The sequence below is a fragment of the Dromiciops gliroides genome, chromosome 2 (genome assembly GCF_019393635.1).
Source record: "Dromiciops gliroides isolate mDroGli1 chromosome 2, mDroGli1.pri, whole genome shotgun sequence".
NCBI classification, from domain to species: Eukaryota; Metazoa; Chordata; class Mammalia; order Microbiotheria; family Microbiotheriidae; genus Dromiciops; species Dromiciops gliroides.
Window position 1 is genome coordinate 180197265 of NC_057862.1, and position 27850 is coordinate 180225114.

At 38.1% G+C, this 27850-nt stretch overlaps 2 protein-coding genes across 2 annotated transcripts; both read right to left on the reverse strand.

Moving 5' to 3' along the window:
- Window positions 1–8571: 8571 nt before the first annotated feature.
- LOC122742701 (olfactory receptor 11H6-like) lies at window positions 8572–12055 on the reverse strand. The gene is made up of 2 exons (XM_043987126.1): window positions 12031–12055; window positions 8572–9524 (listed from the first exon to the last, which is right to left on the reverse strand). The coding sequence occupies exons 1-2, from the start codon at window positions 12053–12055 to the stop codon at window positions 8572–8574; spliced, it is 978 nt and encodes a 325-aa protein (XP_043843061.1).
- Window positions 12056–26367: 14312 nt separating this feature from the next.
- On the reverse strand, window positions 26368–27321 carry LOC122738502 (olfactory receptor 11H4-like). Its single transcript, XM_043980518.1, has one exon. It carries the CDS (start codon window positions 27298–27300, stop codon window positions 26368–26370), a length of 933 nt encoding a protein of 310 aa, XP_043836453.1. The 5' UTR covers window positions 27301–27321.
- Window positions 27322–27850: the final 529 nt, after the last annotated feature.

The following is a 27850-nucleotide window of genomic DNA, read 5'->3' on the forward strand; positions in this document are numbered from 1 at the left end:
TTTGGGTAAAAGCAAAGGATAAAATGAAACCTCCTGTCATTTCTCTTTGTAAACCTTAAAAAGTTATTTAAATGTAAGCTATTGCTGTGAACATACAATGCAATGCCCTGGCTACAGGATATGTAGTAGTAGGAGGAAAGAGAGGTGACCTTAGGAAATCCAGTTGTTTGATATCAGTTTTGAAGGCTGAGGAGCATGTTTCATAACATTCTGTAGGAAACCTTGGCACCTCCATACACCTCTCCATTATTTAGCAGGTGATGAATCTGCATTTGGTGTGCTGAATGGCACCCAAGTATTCCGAGAGAGCTAATCCAGATTCCTCACTCCTCACAGGGAGTGTAATAGTTCCCAAATAAACAAGAACCCCAACATTGCTTTGGTTCTCTCTAAAGGAGCAAAGAATAAATATCTTTACAGAAGAACAGGTCCCTTTGAAATTCTGGCTAACAGCAGGTGTACAAAAGCAGTAATAATAATTAGCATGAGCTTCCTGTTCCCTCCTACTTCTCCCTCTTCCTTCCCTCCCTCCCCCACTAATGAGGAATTCCTTGACTGAGCCTGGAGAAAAAGTCAGGAGGCAAATGTCCACCACAAGATTCTCCCCTTTCATAGTTCCTGATAGGAAAATACCGTTGAAAAAATTTACATGTATGTAATTTCTCATACTCTGTTTTAAGGGCTTCTGGGTCCAGTTCTCTAGGAGTGTGTTACTTTGCATGAGATCCAATTTATGTTTCATATCAGTGAGTACTTTGAATTCCTATGTTTCTCTTCTGAAGGCTTAGTGGCTGTACTGTGTTTCCTCTGGCAGTGTTTTAGTTTTTTCTTTCTTTTTTTTATATTTTCAAATACTTAACTTATTTTAAGCATTCTTTCATTTAAAATTTTAGTTCCAAGTTTTCTCCTTCCCTCCCACTCCCCAACCTTTTGAGAAGGCTAGCAATATGATAACAATTATATATGTGAAATCATGCATAATTAGCTATATTACAAAAAAGCAAGAAAAACAAAGTGAGAAAATTATACTTCAATTTGTACTCAGAGTTCATCATCAGTTCATTCTCCAGAGGTGGATAGCATTTTTTGATCATGAGTCCTTTGGAGAACTGTCTTGGATCACTGTATTGATCAGAGTAGCCAAGTCTTTCACAGTTGATCATCATTAAACATTGCTGTTACAGTGCACAATGATCTCCTGGTTCTTCTCACTTCACTTTGGATCAGTTTAGATAGTTCCTTCCATGTTTTTCTGAAACCGGCCCCTCATAATTTTGTTTTTAGTTAACAGTGACATCATGAGAGGCAGCATGGTGCAGTGGATAGCAAGTCAACTTTTTGTAGCATTTAATTTTTAATCTTATTTTTATTGATTACATGTAAACAAAATTTTAACATTTAAAAAGTTTGAGTTCTATATTCTCTTCCTCCCTCTCCTCTACCCTCCTTGAGAAGGCAAGCAATTTGATATAGATAATACATGTACACTCAGGCAAAACATTTCCATATTGACTATGTTGCAAAAGAAAACACAGTCCCAAAATAGCGAGAGTAATAAAATAAAGCAAAAAAAAATTAGTGTGTATCAATCTGATTGCAGATCTCATCAGTTCTTTCTTTGGAGATGAATAACATTTTCCATCCTAAGTCCTTTGGAATTGTCTTGGATCTTTATATTGTTGAAAATAGCTAAGTCATTCACAGTTGATCATTGTACAATATTGCTGTTACTATACATGATGTTTTCTTGGTTCTATTCACTTCACTTTGTATCAGTCCATTTACATCTTCCCAGGTTTTTCTGAAAGCATCCAACTCATCATTTCTTATAACACAATTGTACTCCATTACAATTATATGTTACAACTTGTTCAGCCATCCCCCAATTAATGAGTATCCCCATAGTTTCTAACAATAAAAAGAATTGCTACAAATATTTTTGTTTCTCTAGGTCCTTTTTCTTTGATCTCTTTGTGATACAGACTTAGTAATGCCATTGCTAGATAACAGTTTTATAGCTCTTTGGGCCTTGTTCTTAACTGATCTCCAAAATGGTTGGATCAGTTCATTACTCCACCAACAATTTATTAGTGTACCCATTTTTTCCCTCATATCCTCCAGTATTTGTCATTTCTGATTGGTATGAAATGAGAAATCAGAGTTGTTTTAATTTTCATTTCTCTAATCAAAGTGATTTAGAGCATTTTTTCATATGACTACAGATAGTTTTGATTTCTTTATCTGAATTTCCGATTTATATAATTTATCCACTTACCAATAGGGAATGACTTATATTTTTAAAAAAATTTGACTTAGTTCAATATAGTATATATATATATATATATATATATATATTTTTTTTTTTGCGGGCAATGGGGATTAAGTGACTTGCCCAAGGTCACACAGCTAGTAAGTGTCTGAGGCCGGATTTGAACTCAGGTACTCCTGAATCCAAGGCCGGTGCTTTATCCACTGCGCCACCTAGCCGCCCCGATATAGTATATATTTGAAGAATGTGATCTTTATGAGAAAGACCTGTGGAAAAATTTTTTTGATATTACTTCATTGTCTATGGTACCTTTTAGTGAAATGTGGTCTCCCTGATTATCCCTTTTAAGCAGGCCTATTTTTGCTTTTGCTTTGTCTGAGATAATGATTGCTACCCCTGCCTTTTTCTTTTAGTTCAGCTGAAGCATATTAGTTTCTATTTCAGCTCTTTATCTTTGTGTATATTTCTGTTTCAAGTGGGTCTCTTGTAAACAACATATTGTTGGATTATGTTTTCTGCTATTTTCTTGGTTTGTCCCATTTACATTTACAGTTATGATTGCTGCATATTTCCTTTGACTCCATTTTCTTCTCTCTTTTTATTCTGTGCCCCCTCCAAAGTCTATTTTGCTTCTGACCACTGCCTGTCTTAATATGCCCTGCCTTTTATCATTTCCTTTGCTCCTTTCCTTTGTCCACTTCCCCTCCTATTTCCTTACTGGGCAGTTTACATTTCTATATGAAACTGAGTGTGTATATATTTTCTTTTTTTTTAGTGAGGCAATTGGGGTTAAGTGACTTGCCCAGGGTCACACAGCTAGTAAGTGTTAAGTGTCTGAGGCTGGATTTGAACTCAGGTACTCCTGACTCCAGGGCCGGTGCTCTATCCACTATGCCACCTAGCTGCCCCCACCTTTTTTTAAAGGAGTTTTTTCTTCAGTGAATTTTTGTGCCTCTTTTACTAAGCTGTTAATTCTCTTCAGTTTTTTTTTTTATCAGAGTATCATGAAAAAACAATAAACAGTTTGATAAGGAGAGCACAAAAAATGGAAAAAATGTATGAAAATTTACTGAAGAAAACAACTCCTTGGCCAAATGGAAAAGGAGGTATAAAAAGCTAACTGAGGAAAATAACTCCTTAAAAATTAGGATTGGGTAAATGCAAGCTGATGACTCCATGAGATATCAAGAAACAATGAAAGAAAATGAAAAGAATGAAAAAAATAGAAGAAAATGTTAAATATGTCATTTGAAAAACAACTGACCTGGAAAATATATCAAGGAGAGATAATTGAAGAATTATTGGACTATCTGAAAGCCATGATTGAAAAAGGACTTGGACATCATACTTCAAGAAATTATCAAAGAAAACTGCCCTAATATTTTAGAACCAGAAGGTAAAATAGACATTGAAAGAATCCACTGATCACTTCCTGAAAGAGATCACAAAATGAAAACTCCCAGAACATTTTAGCCAAATTCTAGAACTCCCAGGTCAAGGAGAAAATATTGTAAGCAGCCAGAAAGAAACAATTCGTATAGCATGGAATCACCATCAAGATTACACAAGATTTAGCAGCTTCTACATTAAAGGAGTGGAGGACTTGAAATATGATATTCTGAAAAGCAAAGAAGCTATGATTACAACTAAGATTCACCTACCCAGCGAAACTTAGTATAATCCTTTGGGGGGGGGGGAAACAGTTATCTCACATAACTCTCATTTCTTTTCCCCATTTCCCCTCTCTACCACTCTTAGCTCTTTCTTTAACTGTTCCAGGAATTCTTGGTGGGCTTGGGTCCAATTATAATTTTTTTCTTGAAGCTTTGTTTGTAGCTGTTTTCACATGTCTTCTGAGTTTGTGTCTTGGTCTTCCCTGCATCTGTAGTAGCTTTTTATGTTCAAAACTATCTTTTTGTTGCTGTTGTTTGCTTATTTTCCAGTATATTTCTTGGCTTTGAACTTTAAGGTAAATTGGGCTGTGCTCACATAGGGGTTGTGGAGATACTGTCCCAAGCTTCAGGCTTTTTTTTGCTGCTGTTTTCAGAGCTAGTTCTGGGGGTCTGTAAGTTTTTGGTTCTTTCATGGTGGTATGATTCTGTGAGAGGTATAGTCACTGCTCTCCTGGCCCACGTTCTGGTCTTTATCAAGGAAACACCCCAGTCCCATGCAGCCACAAATGCTACCATTCTGTTTTCCCTGTAACTACAATGAGGGCCCCTGCTCCATTGTGACTGCTTCCCAGTGCTCTTCTTGGGCTTGGAATTGTGACTCACAACTCTGTATGGGCAATATTGAGTTGCTACTCAGTACTACCTATATTCAGTTCCAGCAAAGGGCTCCTGTAATCTTTTTCTGACCAATTGTCTGACCCCTCACTCTCACCTTACCATTTCTGGGCTGAGAGCTCCCAAAGCTGCTGCTGCTGTTGGTGTGGCCACTTGGCTGTATTATTTCTTGTTCATTCATCTTATTCACTTTATGTAGATTGGTTTCTGAGGGCTACTTGAAATACAATAACATCAGATTCTGGGGGAAATCTTTGTATTAGGATCCTCCAGAGAGCCTTCTGCCACCTGGCACCAGGTCAGATTCCCTCCACACATTCCTCTGTTGTTTAGAGTATGTTCATAACCAAAAGCTAACTCCTCCATTTTGGATGTGCTGGCCTCATAGTGGATGACCTGACCTGCAAGTGTTAATTATTTAGCCCCAGTCTGCTTTTGGTATTTATACTTTGTATAATGTTCTCTGGAATTTCCCATTGACATACACCATAGAGGAGAAATTGCCTTTTTTGAGTAACAAATATGAAGGAAGCTAAATTTAATCCCTGAAACTACCCTACAGAAATAAATTCAAGGTCCTTGTTCATTTTAGAAAATTTAACCCAAATCAACCAAGATTTATTAAGGTGCATTATGTGCAAGGCATTGTGCTAGGTGTTGGGGGATATAAAGATATAAATGAAAGAGTCCCTGCCTTCAAGAAGCTAACATTGTATGGGAGTCATAATATTTGGTAATGGAACTGTCACCATTGAGGTAGCTAGGTTGTATAGTAGATAGAGCACTGGGCCTAGAGTAAGGAAGAAAATGCAAATTTTGCCTCAAACACTTACCAGCTGTGTGACCTTAGGAAAGCCACCAAGGTTTATGTGTCTCAGTTTCCTCAACTGTATAAGTGGGGATAATAATAATTTCTACCTCCCAGGGTTGTGGTAAAGATCAAAAGAGATAATATTGTTAAAATGCCTAGCACAGTGTCTGATTAGAAGTGTTATATAACATGTCAAGTGTTTCCTGGATTCTGGCAGCTAATGGTGACATTTGTTTGCAAATGGGAGCTTTGTTCTCAAAATACCCCTAATAATAAAGAAAGAAAGGCATATATAACATATGTTCAAGAATGATTCACAGTAATATATAGTTTTCAAATTTCCATGAGATATCAAACAGCTGCTGAAAACATTCAAATGGGCCAAAAGGAAACCCAGATAAAAGGCAAATTTCCAAGTAGTAAGTTTGGGGATCTGGGGTACCACCCTCCATCCATCTTGCCATTGGACCCATATTTTCTACTGGGGTCAATTCAGCTAATCTGCTTTGGCAACTTATGGACCTTGGAGATATTTTCACCTTCAGCTTTAGTTCTGTAAATTGCTAAGTACTTCTGTGTCGTTTGTTTCCATGTTAATAAATGGGTTTTCTTTAGCTATCTGCTTTAGGCCAGATTCAAGGAAAAGGCTGATAATCTTCTGTCCCCACATTCATGTTAAGTCTGACTTAGTGATGGATTTGGAACACACCCGTCAGGGCCAGGGGCTCAGCCTCCATCTGAATGGCATTAGTGAATATGCTGGAGAGGAATTTCCATGCCAGATTAGAACTCACTATTGCAAAGCTTGGAAGACCAGTGTATTTAGGACTTACCTGGGCTAAACTAGAGAGGCCCTCTATCAGCCGGTGGAAGGTCAAATACATAAAACCCAATTCACCAACCTTATGTCTCATTCTTTATACATGTTACATGCTACTAGAGCAGTAAAATCAATAAAGTAAGCCCTTGTTTTAAACAAAAAAAAAAAGAAAAGAAGTGTTATATGAATTCTAACTAATATTATTACTATTATTATTATTATTGAGTTTTTAGGGACTGAATCTCTCTCAGAGCTTATAGAAAAAGGCAATTTAGGCTCTCCTCAACAGTTTCTACAGGGGGAAAATTCTTGGAAATGAGTATAATACTTGTAAATAGGATGTCTTTCTTTTATTTGAAGAATGTATAATTGAGGTTTTTGTAAGAATACTTGGTTTCTCAGCATCTCTTTTGAATCCATCCTAAGAAACTGCTCTGGGACTTCGGGAAAATCACTTCCCCAAAAGACTGTCTGTTATACCTCAGTTAAATTAGGTGACAGGCACACTTCTTTTCTAATCAGATACATCCTAAATGATATTTCTTTGCCACTTCTTCCACTTAAATAATTCTTGATAATATTCAGTAGCTTGTTATCATTATTATTGCTTATGTGCATTATATTTCTGTTATTTTTTTCTCTAGGACATTCAAAATTTTGATTCTTTGGAGTCTGTGTATTTTAGAATTCATAGTCTTACAGCATCACTGGAAGACTATTGCTGTGAAATAGTGGTTTGGTTTTTTTTTTTTTTCCGGGGCAATGGGGGTTAAGTGTGACTTGCCCAGGGTCACACAGCTAGTAAGTGTTAAGTGTCTGAGGTCGGATTTGAACTCAGGTACGCCTGAATCCAGGGCCGGTGCTTTAACCACTGCGCCATCTAGCTGCCCCATGAAATAGTTTTTAAAAAATGAATGTTTCTGGGAACAGCTTGGCATTATGGAATTTTATCAGGGAGGGAAGGGAGGATAAATTTATATGGCTCCTGCTTTGTGCCTGGTACTGCACTAAGGGTTTTATAAATATTGTCTAATTTGATACCCACAAGAACTCTGTGAAAGTAGGTGCTGTTATTATCTCCATTTTACAGTTGAGGAGATTGATGGAGACAGGTGTTAAATGATTTACACAGGGTCACCCAACTAGGAGTATAAGAGGCTGGATTTGAACTCAAATCTTCTTGATTTCAGGCCCTGACCTCCATCTACAATGCCACCTAGCTGTAGAGCATAATATTCCATGTAATGTGAGTAGACTGGCTGATGGGGATTCAGTCCTACTACCATGTATGAAGTTTAAAATCTAATTTGTGTGTCCTTACCTGCTCCCCCCACCCCAGTGTTGGGGAAGAATTAGCTAAGGTTTACTTATAAATTCAGCAACAGTTTAGGCTTTTGAGCATTTTTTAAAATTTATTTTTTTGTGTGTGAGGCAATTGGGGTTAAGTGACTTGCCCAGGGTCACACAGCTACTAAGTGTCAAGTGTCTGAGGCCAGATTTGAACTCAGGTACTCCTGACTCCAGGGCTGGTGCTCTATCCACTGTGCCATCTAGCTGCCCCTTAAGCATTTATTAAAGTATATTAGGGGTTAGCAAAGAGAGAGAGAAAGCTGCCTTCACCTAGCTATCCAAGAGAGTGAATTTCCAAAAGTTAGGAAACCTGGCTATCTTCCTCTTTCTTCTTCCACCACGAGCTCCTTTCCAAACCAAAAAGAGACAGTTTCTCAGTTCATTCAAGTGGAAGCTTCCTGTGGGGCCAGAAGAGGGGCGGTCCCCCCACACAGTTTCAAGCTAATTGGCTTGTAGCATTGATTGACAGGGCTTACAGGTGGTTCTATGAATAGAGGCAACTTCTGGGACACTAGTCACATGCTTCTCATTAGGGGGCAGTGTCCTTGTTCTCACAATCCCTTTCTCAGCAGGGGGTAGCACCCTGGTTCTCACACATGCATAGAAGATGCTGCCCATTCTCTCCTCCCCAGTGTGGGGGGTTTCACTTAGCAGAGTAAATCATTGTTTTATAGTCTTTTTTTCTTTTTCCTCTCCTCTCCTCTCTTCTCCCTTTCCTTTCTTTCTAGAAGTTAATTCCCACCCATATTTAAAGTTATTGAAAATTATTAATGGACTTGAACTCAGGTCTCTCTGACTCTGTTCATCCCTCTACTTGGTTGTCAGAAAGATCCAAAAGAAAGCCTTTGGTGTACTTACTAGTTCCTCTAGTGAGACTTTAGGGAAGCCTGAGATTAAAAAAAAATCACAGGATGAAAAGGCATGTTAGGTTGTGGTCAGCAGTGGTTGAGGAATTATGAGATCTCAGATCCTTCAAAGTATTGAAGCAGATCCAAAGAGTAATCTCATGGTCATCTTCCCCTTCAAATAATTCTCATGAACTTTGGCTAATTTTCAATTGTTCTAGGACTTTCCTCAGGGCATTTTTCATGTCCTTGTTGCGTAGACTGTAAATTAGAGGGTTTAAGAGAGGAGTTACTACTGCGTACACCAGTGTGACAATCTTTTGCATCCCAGATGGATTCCGAGATGTCGGGCTTACATACATCACAACGAGGGTGCCATAGAATAGAGACACAACCACCAGATGGGATCCACATGTGGAGAAGGCTTTACGCCGGCCAGCACCAGAGGGAACACGCAAAACAGCTCTGAGGACCAGGGTGTAGGATCCAAGGATGGAGAGGAAGTTTCCAAAGATAATCATGGAGTTGAAAGTGTAGCAGATGACTTTAAGAACAGGAGCAGGTACACAGATGAGTGCAAATAATGGGCCTTGGTCACAGACAAAGTGATCAATGATGTTAGGGCCACAGAAGGGCAGCTGGGATATAAGAGCAATGGGAACTGGGTAACAAAGGAATCCACTCACCCAACAGGCAGATATCAGGGTGGCACAGAACCTCCCTGTCATGATGGTGGGGTAGTGTAGTGGTCGGCAGATGGCTAGGTACCGATCATATGCCATGACTGATAGGAAGAAACACTCTGTAGTACCCAGGGAGAAAAAGAAGTAGAACTGGAAGAAGCAGCCAGAGAAGGAGATGGTTTTAGTCTCAGATAGGAAGTTGGTCAACATGTTGGGAACAGTAGTAGACACATACCATATTTCAAGGAAAGCAAAGTTCCCCAAGAGGATGTACATGGGTGTGTGGAGCTGCCTGTCCCACTTCACTGCACAGACAATGGCTCCATTCCCCAACAAAGTCAGGATGTATACCACTAAGATCAAGGAGAAGAGGAGATTCTGCATTTCCCTGTGACCAGGAAAACCCAGGAGGACAAACTCAGTCACAGTGTGTGTGATTGACTGATTAGGCTCCAAAACTGTGGAAAAGACAGGCAAAAATGACACAAACTATTTTGTTTCCAAGTAAGCATCCTAAGAGGAAAGTTTAAATTTCATGGGGAAGCTCACTGGCCCATTCTGAAACTAGATGTCCTGTCCTTAGCTTCTATGGGACATGCACACCCCAGTGGAAGGATTAGTATCAGGATTAAGCAGATTTCTGCTAAATTTGAAGGCAAACTGGTGTCATAGATTTACTCCAGAATAGTGCCAGCCGTACCTGGATTCTGAAGGAAAGCATATCATTCTCACACTCCTGGCTGCCTTTCCACAAGAATAGGTACACCAGCAGAACACATTTAGTCTATACATAGGACATGAACTCAGTAACCTAAGACCATCAGAGTTCATAGAATAATACATTTACAGGTACAAGGGATCTTTGAAGCTATCTAGTGCAATGAACTAATTTTTCAGCTAAGGAAACTGAGGCACAAGGGTGTTAAGTGACTTGTCCAAGGAAAGATGGGTAGTAAGTAGCATAGCCAGTATTCAAACCATGTCTTCTGATTTCAAATCCAACAATCTTTCCATAGTCATGCTGCCTCAAGAATCTTAACTGCCTTTTTATTTTGCATGGAAATAATCTATTCTCACATAATGATAGGAGCTATTCTCCGCAACATGGGTCCTTTTATTGCTGCTTTTGCTGCTTAAATATTCTGGCTGAATGAAGCTTCAGTGAGGATGGAAATACTTGTGCCCTCATCTAGTGAAACAGTTCTCCTTGCTTGCCTTTGTCTTGGAAGACTTGCTACCCTGCCTATTCTACTGTGCTGACATTAGTTTGAAACAAAGACTATTCCATTCTGAATGACCTGTTTGTCTAAATTTTTTTGTGCGTGTGTTTTTCTAAATCTTAATAATATTTATTCTTTACTGTCAATATCCCTCAAAAATGAATAAAATTTGTCAAATCTCTTAGTTTGAAGCAAGGCAGATCTTGAAGTTAAAATCCCAATGACTTTCCCTCCCCCAGGTGTTTGTAGGCAGTTACCTACATAGATCCCTTCCACTAGCACCATCTTTAAATGTGAAGGAAGAACATATATGTTATTACCTTCACATTAACTGATATTTTGTTTAAATTAGAGATGATCATATTGCTATTCATGTTTCAGCCATTAAAGCTAAACACATATCTTTTGGTGTTTCTTCCCAATACTAATTAACTCCTATTTTGTTGTTCACCCTTCATTTTCGAAGAGGCCCATTGACATCATGGGGTGATTTTTTGACTTAAGTGTGAATTGGATTTACGTGTAGCAGAATTGTGAGAAGTTGTGAGCCTCACTCTTTCTTCAAGAGTTATTGAAGTCCACTGGCAGAACAAAGGTCAAGATGACTGGTGATGGTCCAGGATGCAGTGAATGACCTTGGCATTTTTGATGTCTGAACAAGTTCTAAGCCTTACATAGTGCCTGCCTGCTTCAGCCCTCAATGTGGCCATTGGAACAAATTGATCTCATCCTTCCCATTTTGCCAGGAAAAGTCTCCACATGCTTGAGGTAGCCATCCCTCTAACTCACTGACAAGTTTGAGGCCTGTCACTTACCCTCAACTTGGTTTATCCCATCTGACCAGATGGTTTACCTGAGTGTGGATGCTGCACATGTTATAGTTTCTTGGATCTACAGGTGAGATTTGGGTGAAGGTAGACACTCTGAAAAGGGTTCAGCTAGCTCTCACAAAAGAAGTGCTAGTCCTCCCTGAACACCCCATACATCCCCCCCCTCCTATTTTACTTGAATAAGGAAACTAGAGAAATAAGATTTTTTTTTTTTGTTGTGCCCAAATCAGTAGGTCACATTTGTCTATGTTGGAAACTTGGACATCTCAGAGTCTACATGAATACACTCAACATCCAGTCATCAAACATTTAACAAGCACCTTCAGTGTGCAAAGCACTCTAGTATTGAGGGAAATATATAGGTTAGCTAAGATTTGGTCCCTGCTTCCATGAAAGTTAGAAAAATAGAAATAACCATATATGTAAGTGTGAGGAATACAATATAAAAATATCTGAAAAGATTTTCATTAAAGAACACAAAGAAAGAAATCAGAACCCATGGAACAAAGTACATGGTAAAAACAAACATGCAAAATAAGAAGCGTACAGTAATGAATACATCACAGAATCAGAAATTTGAGAATTGGAAGAGACCTCAGTTTCCATTTAGTATAATCTATACATAAAAGGAATATCCACTATAACATACCCAGCAAGTGATCATCCAGACTATGCTTGAAAGATGTCCAAGGAGAGGGAAAGAAAAACTGTTGAAATCTTAGAGGGAATGACTGCTAAGTTATTTCAGACATTTTCTATATTGAAATTCATTTATTGCAATGTTGTCATAAAAACAAGTTTAGCTGTTTTTGGAATTTTATATTGCTTATAACAAACCAAGAAAACATATTGGCTAATCTTATATTAAACATGAGGCAAAAGAATAGCTTGTTTTGGATAGTAGGGTCACTTACCAAAATTTATTCTTCTGTCTTCCATAAAGTCTGTAGAGTGGAAGGGTTATATTCTGTACATGTTCTAATCTGGAGCAAACACAGAAGAATAATATTTTCAAGAGAAGAATGTATTTTGAAAATAATGTTGAATATTAGAGTTTTTTGAGATGAAAAGAATATTTGACTCAGTTGACATGATTTTCATGGAAGTGGAAAATTTTTCCAATAGATTTAATTCAAATCTGTGTAACATACAATGGAGACACTATGTTTAAATGGGCAGTGTATTGTTAGCAGAAGGAGCATTGTACTTAAAGTTAGACAACGTGGGTTCAAGTCAGTTTTCTCATCTGTAAAATGGGGATAAATATCGTTATGCTACAGAGTACTTCATAGGATTGTGAGGAAAATGGTTTGCAAACCATAAATTCTTATGTAAATGTGGTCTTATTTAAATAATGGGGCTTCACTGGCAAATTCTCACTTATAAAAATGTCATTCATTTGTTAGAAATAAGACAAATGCATTTATTACAGTACAGAATTAAAAATGCAGAAAAAGAACGTTTGATACTTTTCAAGATAGGAATCAGATATTTGGAAGGAACACTATGTTTGGAGTCAAAAGACCCAGTTACAAGTCAGCTCCAACAGTAAGTAGTTTTTGTGACTCTGGGCAAGTCATTTAATCTCTGAGTCAGTTTCTTTAACTGTATAATGGGGATAATAGTACCTTTCTTATTTGTCTTACAAGATCCCTCAGAGAATCGTATAAGATGGGAAATCATATTGTAAAGGAATTTCACTTTTCTATGCCTCACCTTCCCCACCTCCTTTGTCCAGGGAACTGAGACAGTTCTTCAAAGACCACAACTAGCTTCTAGGAGCTCTGTTATCTTCCCCAGCTATGTCAATCTGGTTGGGAACACGTTTTTCCCCCAGTATCAGTCAATACAGGGTAGGTTGTTTTCAAAATGAACTTTATGAGGAACCTAGTAAAACAAGCTGTCCCAGGAAGATGTAAGATTTTTGAAAATAGGAATGACTTAATTTTTGTCATTTGTAGTGGAGTTTGTAATCAAGAAGTCAACTAGCATTTATTAAGAGCCTCCTATATTTTGGACACTGTGCTAAGGATGGGGGATACAAAGCAATACAAAAAAACCCAATAGCCCCTGCTCTGAAGGAGCTCAGTTTACCAGAGGAGACAGCACACAAATAGCTTTGTAGAATGAGATATATACAGGAAAAGTGGAGTTATTCTCAGAGGGAATGCACTAAGATTAAGGAAGACTGGGAAAGGCTTCTCGGAGAAAGCAGGACTTTAACTGAGATTTGAAGTCAGGGAATCCAGGAAGTAGTTATGAGTTGGTTTATAGGGACCTTTCTGAGGAGAAGGAGCAGCAGCCCAGAGCTGTTCTGGGTGTGTGTGTGTGTGTGTGTGTGTGTGTGTGTGTGTGTGTGTGTGTAGTCACTAAAGGTCAATTCAAAATCCAGTATAGGTTTATAAGCAAGGGCCTTTCATATGGTGGGCACTTAACAGTCTGTTGAATTAAATGGAATCTAGTTATGTAAGCAAGCATGGAAGCACATGAGTTTACAGAACAAAGATTTCATTTTGTCGGCTCATCTTATGGGACTCCCAGGTCTTGTTCATAGTCTGGGGAAACTGTCCCAAATGTCCCCTTTTTAATCTTTGGCAGTTAACCTCTCTGATTCCCTCCTTTGACTCCTCTCTATTAGGTCAGGATTAGAAATGAGAAGCACAGTTAAATGGTAGAGAATTTTTAAAAGGAAAACTTTATTAATGTGTTTTGTTTCTATAACATTTACATTTCCTAATCTATCCCCATCTCCCTGCCAGAGGGGTACCTGTCATGATAAATAAGAAAGAGGAAAAAACCCTAGTTCAGCAAGATTACTTACATATCAAACAAGTTTGACATTATATATGATTTTCCATACTTCTCCCCGATATTGGCAAAGAAGTACATATGAATGTGTGTGTTTGTTTACTAATGAAGATAATTAATGGACTAATAGATTATTTGCAGGTAGAGAAATAAACCTTTTCTAGGAATCTATTAACATAAGATCATTCTCAGAACGTATTGGGGCACCCTGGCTCCTTGCCTAGTGAAGGGTCAAAAATCTTTCCTCCCAAGAGCACTTTGTGGTGTAAACATTGTTATTACTTGCTACAATGGCAGGACTGTCTGTCATTTGTGGAACCAGGAAGAAAAACTGAATCTTCTTGCCCAGAAACAGGAGCTTGTAAGTCTGAGCATCTTGTCCTCTGACCTGTTTACTATGATAGAATCACAGAAAATTAGAGTTGGGAATGACCTTAGCTATCTGAACTAAATGTAACATTGACAATCTCAAGCCTAAAACTTAACCCTATTAGTTCGCAAATGTCATTATCTCTGACCCACCTGTGGCGAAGCTATGAAGAAGCAGAGGGAAGTAGAGACAAGGAGCCTAGGCAATTCATTTTCTGGATTCTGGTAGCTGGCATCCCAGTATTTGGTAGGAATAATCAAAAGGTTCCAACCTTTCCCATCTCTTTGATAAAAATAGTGAAGAGCTTAGAGAGATATGCAGGCTTTTAAAACCCTTGAGAGGAGGGATTCTTTTAGTTCTTGGGTCAGTGGATGTCTACCGTAGGTGAGATTAGTGGAAAATTCCTCTGACCTCTCCAGATGAGCCTGCTTGCCCCTGGAAAAATTGAAATGAGAGCAGTAAGGAAGTGAGATGGTAAGGATGTTCTTGAAGAGGTGCTGAAGAAGGTTACTCTCTGCAAATTATTATTTGATGATGTTTCTGGGAGAGAAACATGAGTGCTCCTGCACGCATCCCATGAACCACTTGTTGAATCCATGAAGGTGAATCTTTGAGATCTAATTTTGAACATTTAGATATTATCACCTAGCAGCTAGGAGTGTCTCTCTTCCTCAGCACTCATACACATCAAGAACAGATTCACTGTCCTGGGTCTTTCTACGGTGTCTCTATTCATAGACAGAAGAGAACCCCTGGATTCTTTTCATTCTCTCTAGAAGAATAAAGAATGGACAACTTAAAACAAAGAATGGATGTTCTCACTGTACAACAGTAGCACATATATAAAAGCAATCATTGTGGGGCAGCCAGGTGGTGCAGTGGATAAAGCACCAACCCTGGATTCAGGAGGACCTGAGTTCAAATCCGGCCTCAGACACTTGACACTTACTAGCTGTGTGACCCTGGGCAAGTCACTTAACCCTTATTGCCCTGCCCCCTCCCCCCAAAAGCAATCACTGTGCTGGTTATAACACAAACCCTTCTTATAGCTATAATAGCATTAACAATAACAGCTAGTATTTCTGTGGCACTTTAAGGCTTTCAAAGCACTTTACACAGTTATCTCCTTTTATCCTCCCAACAACAATGGGAGGTAGGTGCTATTATTATTCTCCCAGCTTATGGATGGGGGTAAATGGGAAGAAAAAGAGAAGTTAGGTAACTTGCCTCTAGGTCACAGTGCTAGGCAGGGGTCTGAGGCTGGATCTGAAGTCACAGACTTTCTTACCCCCAATCCAAAACTTTATCCTCTGCACTACCAATCTGCTTGCTCACATTGGTGAAAAAATAATAGGATCATCAATTTAGAATGGAAAGGGACATCAGAGACCATCTAGTCCAACTCTCTTATTTTACAGATGAGGAACCGAAGTCCAGGAAATTGAGCTGACTTGTTCCACTGATGGTAAGTGACAGCGCTAGGAATTTGGGCAAGGAGAGAGAAAATCCACGGAGCTTTTTCTCAAGTTTCCTGATCTGGACATGGTTTGCTGGATGGAGGGCCAATGGGGTATAGAATCTGAAAAAAGTTACTTGTATTTCATTTCACTTTTTCCATACCTGACAATTCTAGGAACCTGTTCTCTTGTGATTTGAACTGTATGTATCTAATCCAATTTATGTTTCCTATCAGCAATGATCATTAATTCCCAGGTTCCTAACCTCCACAGCTCCCCCATTTCCCCCATCTCCCCGTCCCTGCATTTCACAACATTTTGGCTGTTTGCCTCTGGGGTCTGACTAATGAGACACCAGGGTCAAAGGAAATATCTGGGAAATCACAGAAACTCTGTCCTCTGTGTGAGGATAAGTTTTCACTGAGGAAATGCCTCCTCTCTGCAGGGAAATGAGTATGTAAACTTCATTTTTGGTACATACTTGCTTTTTCTTTCATCCTAATAATAGACTGACCTTACATAACATGCTATCATTCACTTGACCTTTTTAATTTGTTTTTTTTTTCCCCAAAGTATAATGGATACCAGCCATATCGTTGATTTCATTTAATTTTAATTTTGGTAAATAATTGTCCTACCCAATTAGTAGTGGCGTAGTAGTTAGAGCACTTGACCTGGAGCAAGGAAGATCTATTTTTCAATCTTGCCACTAACATTTGGCTTTATACATGATGATGGGAAAGTCCCTAAAATCAACAAGTAAACACTTAATGAGCATTTAACGTGTGTTGAGCATAATGGAGAATTAGGCAATGGGAGTCCATTCTCAGAGGAGGCATGGGCAGTGTGCTCTTCCTGATGGCAAAACACATGGTGAGGTTTGCTGAACCTACCTCTGGAATTGCAAGATAATGTTTAATGAAAAGGCTCTCCTCCCCAATTCAGAGAAGGCTTCTAGGTCACTTACTGGGTGCCTTCTGACTGGCAGTTGAGCCAACACAAGGAATACATACAAAAGACCCTTCAGATATCATTGAGGCTCACTTTTTCCTTTTCTCTTGTCCAGTGAGGAGGACAAGCTGTTATTGGGTCTCATATTGGGGGACTTGAAGCCAGCATGAAACCCTCAGGTTGCTGAAAGAGGTAGGATCAGTGTCAGCAACCTCTCTGATCTCACCCAGAAGCTTGCTAAGTGCTGGTTATATAATAGGCAAAAACATTCTCAAGATTCTTTTCTAATAGAGTAATGTTCTCTCTCTCTCTCTCTCTCCCTCTGTCTCTCCCTCTCCATCAATATATGTATATATCTTTAAAAATTAAATTTTTTTTTGACAGGGCAATGGGGGTTAAGTGACTTGCCCAGGGTCACACAGCTAGTAAGTGTCAAGTGTCTGAGGCTGGATTTGAACTCAGGTCCTCCTGAATCCAGGGCCGGTGCTTTATCCACTGTGCCACTTAGCTGCCCCCCAATTTAAAAAATATGTATATATCTTGTAAATATATTCCTTATGTATGCATATTTTTATACGGGGTCCCAAAGTCTTACTCCATTATAAAGTTTAATAATGATTTATTAAATAAAGTTTAAATGGTAACACATGTTCTAATCATATATCCTATTAAGGATACTTAATGGCTTAATAGTAATATATGTTCCAGTCTTTCTAATGCTATGTAGCACCACTATATAGTAACATATGTTACTATATAGTACATCATATATTAAAAATATACATATATGATATTTAAAATATTAAATATATACATATATAATGTATCATTTAGCAAGCACATAATTTATCACACATAGCATCATTTAGCTATATATAGTATATCATACATATGAAATTCAAATAATATATAGTATATTATATTTCATATATTATTTATACATATTACTATATATTTGTATATACTGATATATCAGTATACACAAGATACATTTTACACACACATTATGTTAAGTACACATGTTTATAATTACATAAATCAATATAGGACATATATATATAGGCATATACATTATATACCACAATGTGATATACTATAGACATATATCAGTATGGAGAATATATACTAATATTAGTGTGTATATGTGTATATAGCATATGGTATACATATAACTATTAGTATATATGTATAAGTATACATATGTATATGTATACATATATCAGTAAATGTAAGAGAAATTTTATACACATATGATATAAACTATATATTTATATACATATCAGTACAAACAAGATAAATTATATACATCTATGTATACTCATATATACTGTGATGAGTAAAATCTAATGTGTAGTCACCTTGTTCTTGTCCCAAGCATAGGGACAACTAGCTAGGGTTTACTTATAAATTAGAAGCTTTAGCACCAAGTTTGGCATTAAGCATTTATTAGTGAAAAAAGAGAACACCTGGGTCTGAGAGCCAGGAAAAGACCAATTTAACGTAGTGTCCTCAGCTTCACCCACCAACATCCTGAAGTGGTTCTTCTCTCTAATCTCTTGCCACCAAATCTGTTAGAGAGACCAGAACTGAGAGAGGCAACCGCCCTTCCTGCCTCCCCCTGGAAGAGGCCATCCTTACACACTGCTTCAAGTTGATTGGTCAGTGTCACCCAAATCTATTGGTTCACTGGTCTTGAGGGTGGTCTCGTTGTTGAGCTCAAAGCCCTCAGCTTTTGAGAACAATACTCCTCCCCCCCCCCCAGTGTGGTTTCAATTTAATCAACTTTAAGTGGGTTAATCAGCTAAGTCAATCACTCTCAGTCAGTCTCACTTAATTCAATTAATCTAAATCAATTTCCTCTGGTTGGGGCCTTTAGGCATTGACAAAAGCCCATTATTTCTTACGATACATATGTGTATATAAATCAGTACATAATCATCAAACTCAAGATACAGAGTGAATGGAAGGTAACTTTAAAACAAAGGTTCTTAACCTTTTTTATGTCATGGACCAGTTTGAGAGTCTGGTGGATCCTTCCTCAACAAATGCTATTTGTTGCCTATATTCATAATTGAAGGTAATGGTAAATTTCAGTTAGAGGTTAATGAAGAGAAACATGAAATGGTTTTTCTCCATCTGAGTTTGTGGACCCCTGAAATCTATCCACAGACTGCTTGGTCTATGGACACAGGATTAAAAACCCTTATCTTTAAGGGTAAAATACTATCAGCTTGGGGAGGGGGATATCCTGTGGGAGGGCCAGGAAAAGCCTCCAGGAGGAAGTGACTCTTGAGCAGAATCTTAAAGAAAGGCATAGATTTTTGAGAGATGGAAACTAGGAGGATGTGACTTCCAAGCACTGGGGATGGGGAAGGTGTGGGAGAAGACATGGAGTAGTGTGTCCAAGAAACAACAGTAAGTAGACCAGTATGGCTGGATGGTGCAGGGCCATAACACTCTGAGCTTCTGTTACCTCACATTCAATGGGGATGAGATACCTATAGTATCTATCTCACATGCTTGTAGTGAGGCTGAAAAAGAGATAAGATACTGAAGGTATTTAGCAAACTGTATACTAAGCATCAGTTATTATTTTGTTACTTAAGTGATAAAAGAGCGATTGGTCCATTGAGATGCTTTGCAGACACAAAGGAGTAATTCCTAAGAAGCAGATTTACATGTTATAGAATGGATACATGTATACGGTATTTAGCAGCTGACATAAGTTGGCAGATGTTTGGAAGAGAGAAAGTAAAAAATTAATTTAGTCTGAAAGAAGTGGGGTAGAGGCCAGGGATGAGTTTTTTGGTGAAGTTGTTTTGGGTAGATGGAGCCTAGGAGTTTGGGTTAAGTTGATGGATTTGATGTAGCTGTTGATATTTGGAGGGATTTTACTGGAAATAAAGTAGTGAAGTCTGAACAGACAGAGTTAGAGGAGCATCTGATACATAAGTTTCAGGGTAGTTGTTTTTTTTCTGCTGGATGTAAGACTGAAATCTCTGTAGACAGAAAAATATGTATAGTAATACTCTTATAATTCTTTAGGCCCATGTCTACACTAGTATGTCAGGTTCATAGAGCAAGGTTCTATGTCTCCCTCAGTATTCTAGAGTACTCCTTAGGGGTTGGAGGTATATCTTTCTTTTTATTTATTTATTTAATTTGTTTGTTTGTTTGTTTTTTTTAGTGAGGCAATTGGGGTTAAGTGACTTGCCCAGGGTCACACAGCTAGTAAGTGCTAAGTGTCTGAGGCTGGATTTGAACTCAGGTACTCCTGAATGCAGGGCTGGTGCTTTATCCACTGCACCACCTAGCTGCCCCTGTTTTTTTTGAGATCTCTTTCTAATGCTATTAAATTGTACCCCCACTCCATTTCCCCCCAACCTTAACTGCCAGTGATTTGTATCCCATTTTCATTTAACTAATTAACACTAATTAGCTCTTATAGAAGTAATTCAAAGAGAAGGTGAAGATAAGAACATAATTTACAATACATTTCTGTACATTTTTTGATGGTACACTGTCCCCTATATTATTTTAAACCTAGGGAGAGTTGGCTCAAACTTAAAGTAATTTCTACATTGAATTCACCTCACCCCTAGTTCAATTTTGAATTTTACATGGTTTATGGATGAACTGCTGTAGCTCCCTCTTGCCTTCCTTTGATCTTTGTTGGGTCAAAATTGATCTCTGGAACTTTAGCAAGAACAGCAATGGATTAGAAAAATATTTGTAGCACATGTTGTGCAGCTACTCTCAAGTCCTACTTCCCCTGGCAGGTTAGGGCCCCAAGAGGCAGCTATAATGTCCCCTCAAGGCTCACAGGAGTACTCATGAGGGGTTGTGAGAGTATCTTTTTAGTGCTATATCTCATGACCCCATCTTGGTCTACTTCTTACCATGATTATCAGTTGACATCAATTAGTCAGTTTATCTACTATGGTATCCTCATCAAATAGTCAAGAGGAAACTAAGAAGAAAAATCTTGAATTTGGACTTCCCTATTCAAACTATACAATCTCTTAACAGTAATCTGAGCTCAGGAGTCTTTCCTCTGTGAGTCTTTCCTCTGATTTCTGGTCCACACTTAGTTTTTACCCAACATTTTACAAATCTCTATACCAACAATGGCATAAACCCTGCAATATCCTTTCTTTTTGCTCTGGGAGAGTAAAGAATCGATTGCATAGAAACAGAGTATTCTGGATTATTTGTAGTTGTTAGTACATAGAGGGAAGCAGAACAGTGATGATCACCATTTGTGGTACTGTCTTTACTTGGAGGTTGCTATATTTAGCTTGAATTGAAGAAGACACCTCAAGAAAACTTGAGCCACTTTCCTGGATCATTTTCCTTACCAGTTGAGTAGATAAAGTTATTAGGTGTATGATATGAGAGATTTCTATTTACCAGTCAATGACTAGAAACGCTTAGAATCTGATCCCTGATGAAGGAACATTGAAAGGGGTGGGGAATTGGCAAAGTGCATTAGATTCCCATGGGACGGAATTTGTTTTTCACATAAATGATTTCCCTGATGTCCCAGGTATCTTTGCAAGAATTCTTGGTTTCCACCTTAAGTGTCTTTTCTACATCACTACTGCCTCGCTTAATCATAGTAGATTGGTTCCTAGACATAGCTGGGTACAATGAAGTAAATAAATGTTTGGGGATTTATCTAGATGGATCTCAGGAGATACCCATTATTTTAAAGGGGGAGGAACTAGTCTACTGGGCAATCATCTTCTCTTGAGAATGAGGAAAAATTTCATGGTTCATGGGTCTTTTCATCCCTTGTTGAAATATTTGCCACACTCATATCTTCCTCCTAATGATCTTTATCTGTAACAGAATCCTCTTATTAGGCTTATCAACTGCACATTTACAGAATTGAATTCAAGCTATAAACATTTTGTTTATTTTATTTACATTTTCTCTATTTTTCTGATTTTCTTCATTTCCACTAAACCATTATTTGCATATAACTTATTCAACACCTTTTCAAATGTATTGACATTAACTTAGTGTGTGCCATGGTCATTCTTCTAATTATATAGCTAGTATCTCTTAATATGCACTCAGCATTTCTATTCTTCCTTCCTTCCTTCCTTCCTTCCTTCCTTCCTTCCTTCCTTCCTTCCTTCCTTCCTTCCTTCCTTCCTTCCTTCCTTCCTTCCTTCCTTCCTTCCTTCCTTCCTTCCTTCCTTCCTTCCTTCCTTCCTTCCTTCCTTCCTCTCTCCCTCCCTCCCTCCCTTCCTTTCTTCCTTCCTTCCTTCCATTTTTTCTTTTTTTTTTTTAAATTTAATTTTATTTTTGAGGCAATTGGGGTTAAGTGACTTGCCCAGGGTCACACAGCTAGTTAAGTGTTAAGTGTCTGAGGCCATATTTGAACTCAGGTCCTCCTCAATCCAGGGCCGGTGCTCTATCCACTGTGCCACCTAGCTGCCCCCATTCTTTCTTTTTCTTGGTTTTACTGTTTTAAAATTTAATTCTTCTGATCTTATTAGGAGCAGACAGTACATTGAAAAAGAGGAGGAATTATTAGGTAGCAATTTGTCTGGAAAATTTCTGTAGGTTTATTTATGAGTCAGAACTGAGATTCAGTAGGAATTTGCATTAGGAAAGGCAAAGCTTCCTGGAATAAGGAAGTTCTAGTTATACTGTATGATGTTGTGGTCACTAGGGTTCTGAAAGGTCTTGAGACCATCTTACATGATAATGAAGAAATTGGGGATATTTCACCCAGAAAATCATAGGCTTAGTAGCTGTCTTCAAATACTTGAAAGAGCTGATAGGTGAATCCCTAGAGATTCAATAAAAGTTTCCTTCATGATGAGTCATCTTTCCTACATGGAACCTGTATAATTCCAGTGATTCATAGCATAATCAAATGACAACTCCATCTTTGCTCCTCATATCATGGTTCTTGTCATGTTGTTCCTTGGCTTTGTGTTCCCCAGTTGTTCTGATGACTCCTTTTTGGTATTCTGTGGTTGATTTTACTTGCCCATCTGGCAGTGGCCCCTTTCCACCAGGGGCCATGCAGCATTAGCATTGGTGTTTCTCTACATTCATGTGAGGCTAGATATTTCTATGTAGTTTTGACAATTCCTATACATTCTCCTTCTCTGGCCTGCATAATTATTCTCATGTTGAAACAGTTTTGTAGGTGCCTTGGGTGCACCCCATTTATGAAAGAGGAGGAGTTAGCCTATATCCTTTTTGTGAATGCCTGCTACATTACCAAAAATGGTGACAGAGCTGTTTACTCATATGCCTACTTTCTTATCTATATACATTTCGACAATTGTCAAATATGTCTTGAAGGTAGCTTTGATGAAAATGTAAGAAAAGAACAATGAAGCATTTGAAAATGATTTTCCCCCCACTGAGATCACATTTTCAGAGTCAAAAATTGATGAAAATGTAGAATGGATGCAATGAATATGTTAAAAGGTTTTTTGTTTTGGTTTTTGGACACTACCATGGAGTATTCCTTTAAAGAGATGAAAAGGAAATAAGCTCTATGGATTTTGAAGTCCTTCAGAAGTAAATTTGTAAACAATGTGCTGCTTGGGTTAAGGCCCAAAATAATGGAGATTCACGGCCTCTTAGGAAGAATAGAGCTAACAGTGCCTAAAACAGGTGGATTTAGAATGTACATTTCTTAGATCACATTATGCTCATTGATTTAGCCCATCTCTCTCTGTTTCTCTCTGTCTGTCATATAAGCATTGAAGATGGACAATGATCTGGTCCACAAATTGAATAGAATGGGTTGTATTTTATGTGAACTATTATGTGATGCTTTGAAAAACTCCAAGCTGTTCCCTGACACAAATACCTATCCTTTTAACACCAATGATCTTCAAAAGATGGATATTTTCTGTCTGGAAATTAGGAAACAGTATAACCTAAAATGAATCACAATGGTGTGTGACCTAAAGGATAACAGAGAGAGGTGTGCAAGTAAACTGGAGTATATTAACAATGATAAATTACTTATAAAAAGTGTCATAAAATACATTATCAAGAGAATGTCTGGTTGGAAAAGGAGAGCTCACCATTTAGTGAAAATAAAGGATAAGAGACAGTTTCACTCAGTTTTTGAGCATGATGTTTGAGTTTTTATTTATTATTCTTTAAAAAATTTCAGAGTTTTTTGAAATCATAACTATGTCCTTAGTAGCTTCAATCTAAATTTCTTGTATTTTTAATCTTTTAAAAATGAATGCTTAATGACTCTTTTCTGTCACAATCTTTCCCAAAATTTCTATTCCCCACCAATCCAATAAGTATTAATTTATTTGTTTTGTTTTTTGTTTTTTTTCCTTTTTGGTGAGGCAATTGGGGTTAAGTGACTTGCCCAGGGTCACACAGCTAGTAAGTGTCAAGTGTCTGAGGCTGGATTTGAACTCAGGTCCTCCTGAATCCAGGGTCAGTGCTTTATCCACTGCTCCATCTAGCTGCCCCCAAGCATTCATTTATTGCAAAGAAGAGATAAGTGTAAACTATTAACACAGTAATTATTTAATGTTTTCCATTTTCCATAATCTCCCACCTCTCCAAAGAAAGGAAGAAGGTATATTTCCTCAATTATTCTACAGATTTGGTTTCATCTTTGTTGTAGTATGATTTTAGTTTATGTATTATAGCTATAGTATTGAATAATTCATCTTACTGAAACCTTAAAAAATGTCACCATTCAGAATTCAAAGGCAGAGAGGAAGACCACCAGCATGTTTCATAGCTTGTTTACAGAAGATTCATGGGATGACATGGACAAGAGCTGCATAGAATGAGGTGACAGGAAAGGTCCTCTCTATGTGTTGGAATTCCTCATCAATGAAAATAAAGTCACTTTTTGATTCCCCAAACAGCTGAGGGCTATCTTTTATTTCCTAGGCTTACTATTGCTTACATTCTGTGAATCCAAGAATAATAAAAGAAAACAGTTGGTTTGCTAGCAGGGGTATTCTGGTAAATGTTTAACCAAAGGACCTCTGAAGAAAAACTTATTTATGAAACACTTTCACATTTAATTTGCATTATTCACATTTTCCCATCTTTCCAAAGTCTATAAATGAACAAAACAATAAATCTATCACTGAATTTATTTGGTGATTCTCTAAGGTATAAATACATAAATGGAAAATTTAACAATCTCCTGCACGCCATGAGTATTGACCCAGTGCAGAAGAGAGACTTAGCCTTCTACACTAAAATCTCTAGTGCTAGATGTACAGAGCAGGGCCACCAGGACTCAGTGAGCATGTGGCCTTCTACATCTGGGACATAATGCATTCTCATTTCTGGCCCCTGATCATCATAGCTTCAAGACAGAGTTCTTGTGCCTTTTCTAATCTGCCCAGTTGTTAAGACTCTCTCTCTTGAAATTACTTTTTATAATTTTATGGATTCTTTGTATTTAATTATCTGTTTACATGTTTGTTGCCTCAATAGAATGTAAGGTCCTTGATGGAGGGACCACTTTGTGTTTACTTTATTTTCACAGCTAGGTGGCACAATGGATAGAGCTGTGGATCTGAAGTCAGGAAGGCTCATCTTCCTGAGTTCAAATCTCCCCTCAGACACTTACTAGTTGTGTGACCCTGGGCAAGTTACTTAACCCAGTTTGCCTCCGGTTCCTCATCTGTAAAATGAGTTGGAGGAGAAAATGGCAAACCATTCCAGTATCTTTGACAAGAAAATCCCAAATGCAGTCACAGAAAAGTGGGATAGAACTGAAAGGACTCAACAATTGTTTTTTGCATTCAAATGAATAGTATGTTTGTGAAAACTTCTTTTTATCTCTAAGTTGAATCATGCTCACTGAGAGTCACTGAAAAGACAAGCAAACTACTAAATTGTTCCCTAAAGAAATTCATGATTTCCTAAACAATCTTTTTGTTCTTTGTACACTGAAATCTTCTCTTGTTGATGATGAACTTTGTATTCATCAAGACAATTTGTAACATTTCTAAACAAATCAAAGTAGTCAACTTGTAGTTCTGTTAGATGAAAGCCTTAATTTATATATTTTTCCTAGTTAATTTTTAATTTTAGTTTCCAAAATTCTATTGTCTCAGTCACAAATAGAGTGAATGAATTATATAAAAATGTGTCTATTTCCAGCAGTAAATAACAAAACAGAATGGGACAATCCCAACAGCACAGAATTAGCAACACCTTTTTGAAACCTATATGATCAGTATTTTCAGAGTAAAGATTTCATTTGATTGTTACTGTCAGCTGAGGGAAGTTCAGCTGAACGAGGACAGTCAAGGCAAGGCATAAAAAGATGTGGGATCTTTCTCAAAATATGCCTTAGCTCTTTTTTTTTTTTTTTAGTGAGGCAATTGGGGTTAAGTGACTTGCCCAGGGTCACACAGCTAGTAAGTGTTAAGTGTCTGAGGCTGGATTTGAACTCAGGTACTCCTGACTCCAGGGCCAGTGCTTTATCCACTGCATCACCTAGCTGCCCCTATGCCTTAGCTCTTAACCTTCAGGAGTAGTAGAAGAATATGCCTTTTCCAATGGCCTTTAATTCATCTTTATGTTTCTTCCATTGTTTTGCTCAAGGCATGCACTTAATCATTTGCTGAATTGAATTATCTGTCATTAGAGAATAGAACCACAAGTAAAATTCTTACATCTTGCTTTGTTTATTCTGAAGCTATCCCCATGACTTTTCTCAGGGCAGCCTTCATCTCCTTGTTTCGGAGACTGTAGATCAGAGGGTTTAAGAATGGTGTCACCACTAAATAGAATATGCTTATGACCTTTTGTACTTCACCTGAGTTCTCAGATGTTGGGCTCACATACATAATCATAAGGCTCCCAAAGAAGAGACAGACAACGGCCAGATGGGATCCACATGTGGAGAAGGCTTTACGGCGGCCAGCAGCTGAAGGAACTTGTAGCACGGTTTTTAGTAGGAGGATATAAGAGCCAAGGATGTAGAGTATTGGGAGGAAGAGGATGAGAGAGCTTAGGATATAGAATAGAATTTCAGTGGCAGGAGCAGGGGCACACGATAGAGCCATCAGAGGATCTATGTCACAAATAATGTGGTCAATGATGTTGGGACCACAGAATGACAACTGAGAGAGCTGGATAGTAGATGGAAAATAGCTTAAAATGCCAAGGACCCAGCACACAGACATCAAGATATAACAGTGCTTTAGGGTCATGATGGTTGGGTAGTGTAGTGGGTGGCAGATAGCAAGATAACGATCATAAGCCATAATACACAAGAAATAGATTTCAGTTGTACCCAGGGAGGAGAAGAAATAGAACTGGAGGAAGCAGCCAGCAAAAGAGATGGTTTTGGTCTCTGAGAGGAAGTTTTCCAACATGCTGGGCACAGTGGAGTTTATATACCAAAACTCCAGAAAGGCAAAATTCCCTAAAAGGATATACATGGGTGTATGGAGCCTCTGGTCCCACTTCACTGCACACATGATGGCCCCATTCCCTACCATGGTCAGAATATAGACTATGAAGAAAAGAGAAAAGAGTAAGATCTGTGTCTCCCAGCGACCAGGGAAACCCAAGAGGACAAATTCAGTCACAGTGTGTGTTCCTGACTTGTTCATTGAACTCCAAACTGTGAAAAAGACAAAAGATCATCTTGTCAATGTCTTTGTATTTTAGACTTTATAAGGACAAGGGTTTTAATAAAGACTTTGTAGGATTTGTAGAATAAATAGCTTGTCATATGCAAATCAATTTATAATAATCCCATCTTCCTTTCAGCACACAACCTCTCTATTTTCTAAGTAAACTCAGTCCTCTGCTTTTTTGGTGACCCCTTTGAGGAAGAGGAGAAGGAAATGAGTATTTATTAAATGGCTACTTTGTGGCAGACCTGGGGTAAGCATATCTCATGTGAACCTCAAATTCAGATTTCAATTTGCCATCACTTCTTGATTAGCATGGTACCCAAGACTCAGGTACCTGCAGAGAAAAGACTGCAGGATTTTCTCCTCACTCATCCAATAAAATCACAGCAAATTCTCAGATATTTAAGGAATATTTATAGTTTAAGGGACCTGTTGATGAAGTTCTACTCTTTTTTTTTATCATTTTATATAGAAATATAAAAGGTATCTTTCCAACTGGCTGCCCACTTAATTGTTTTCTTTA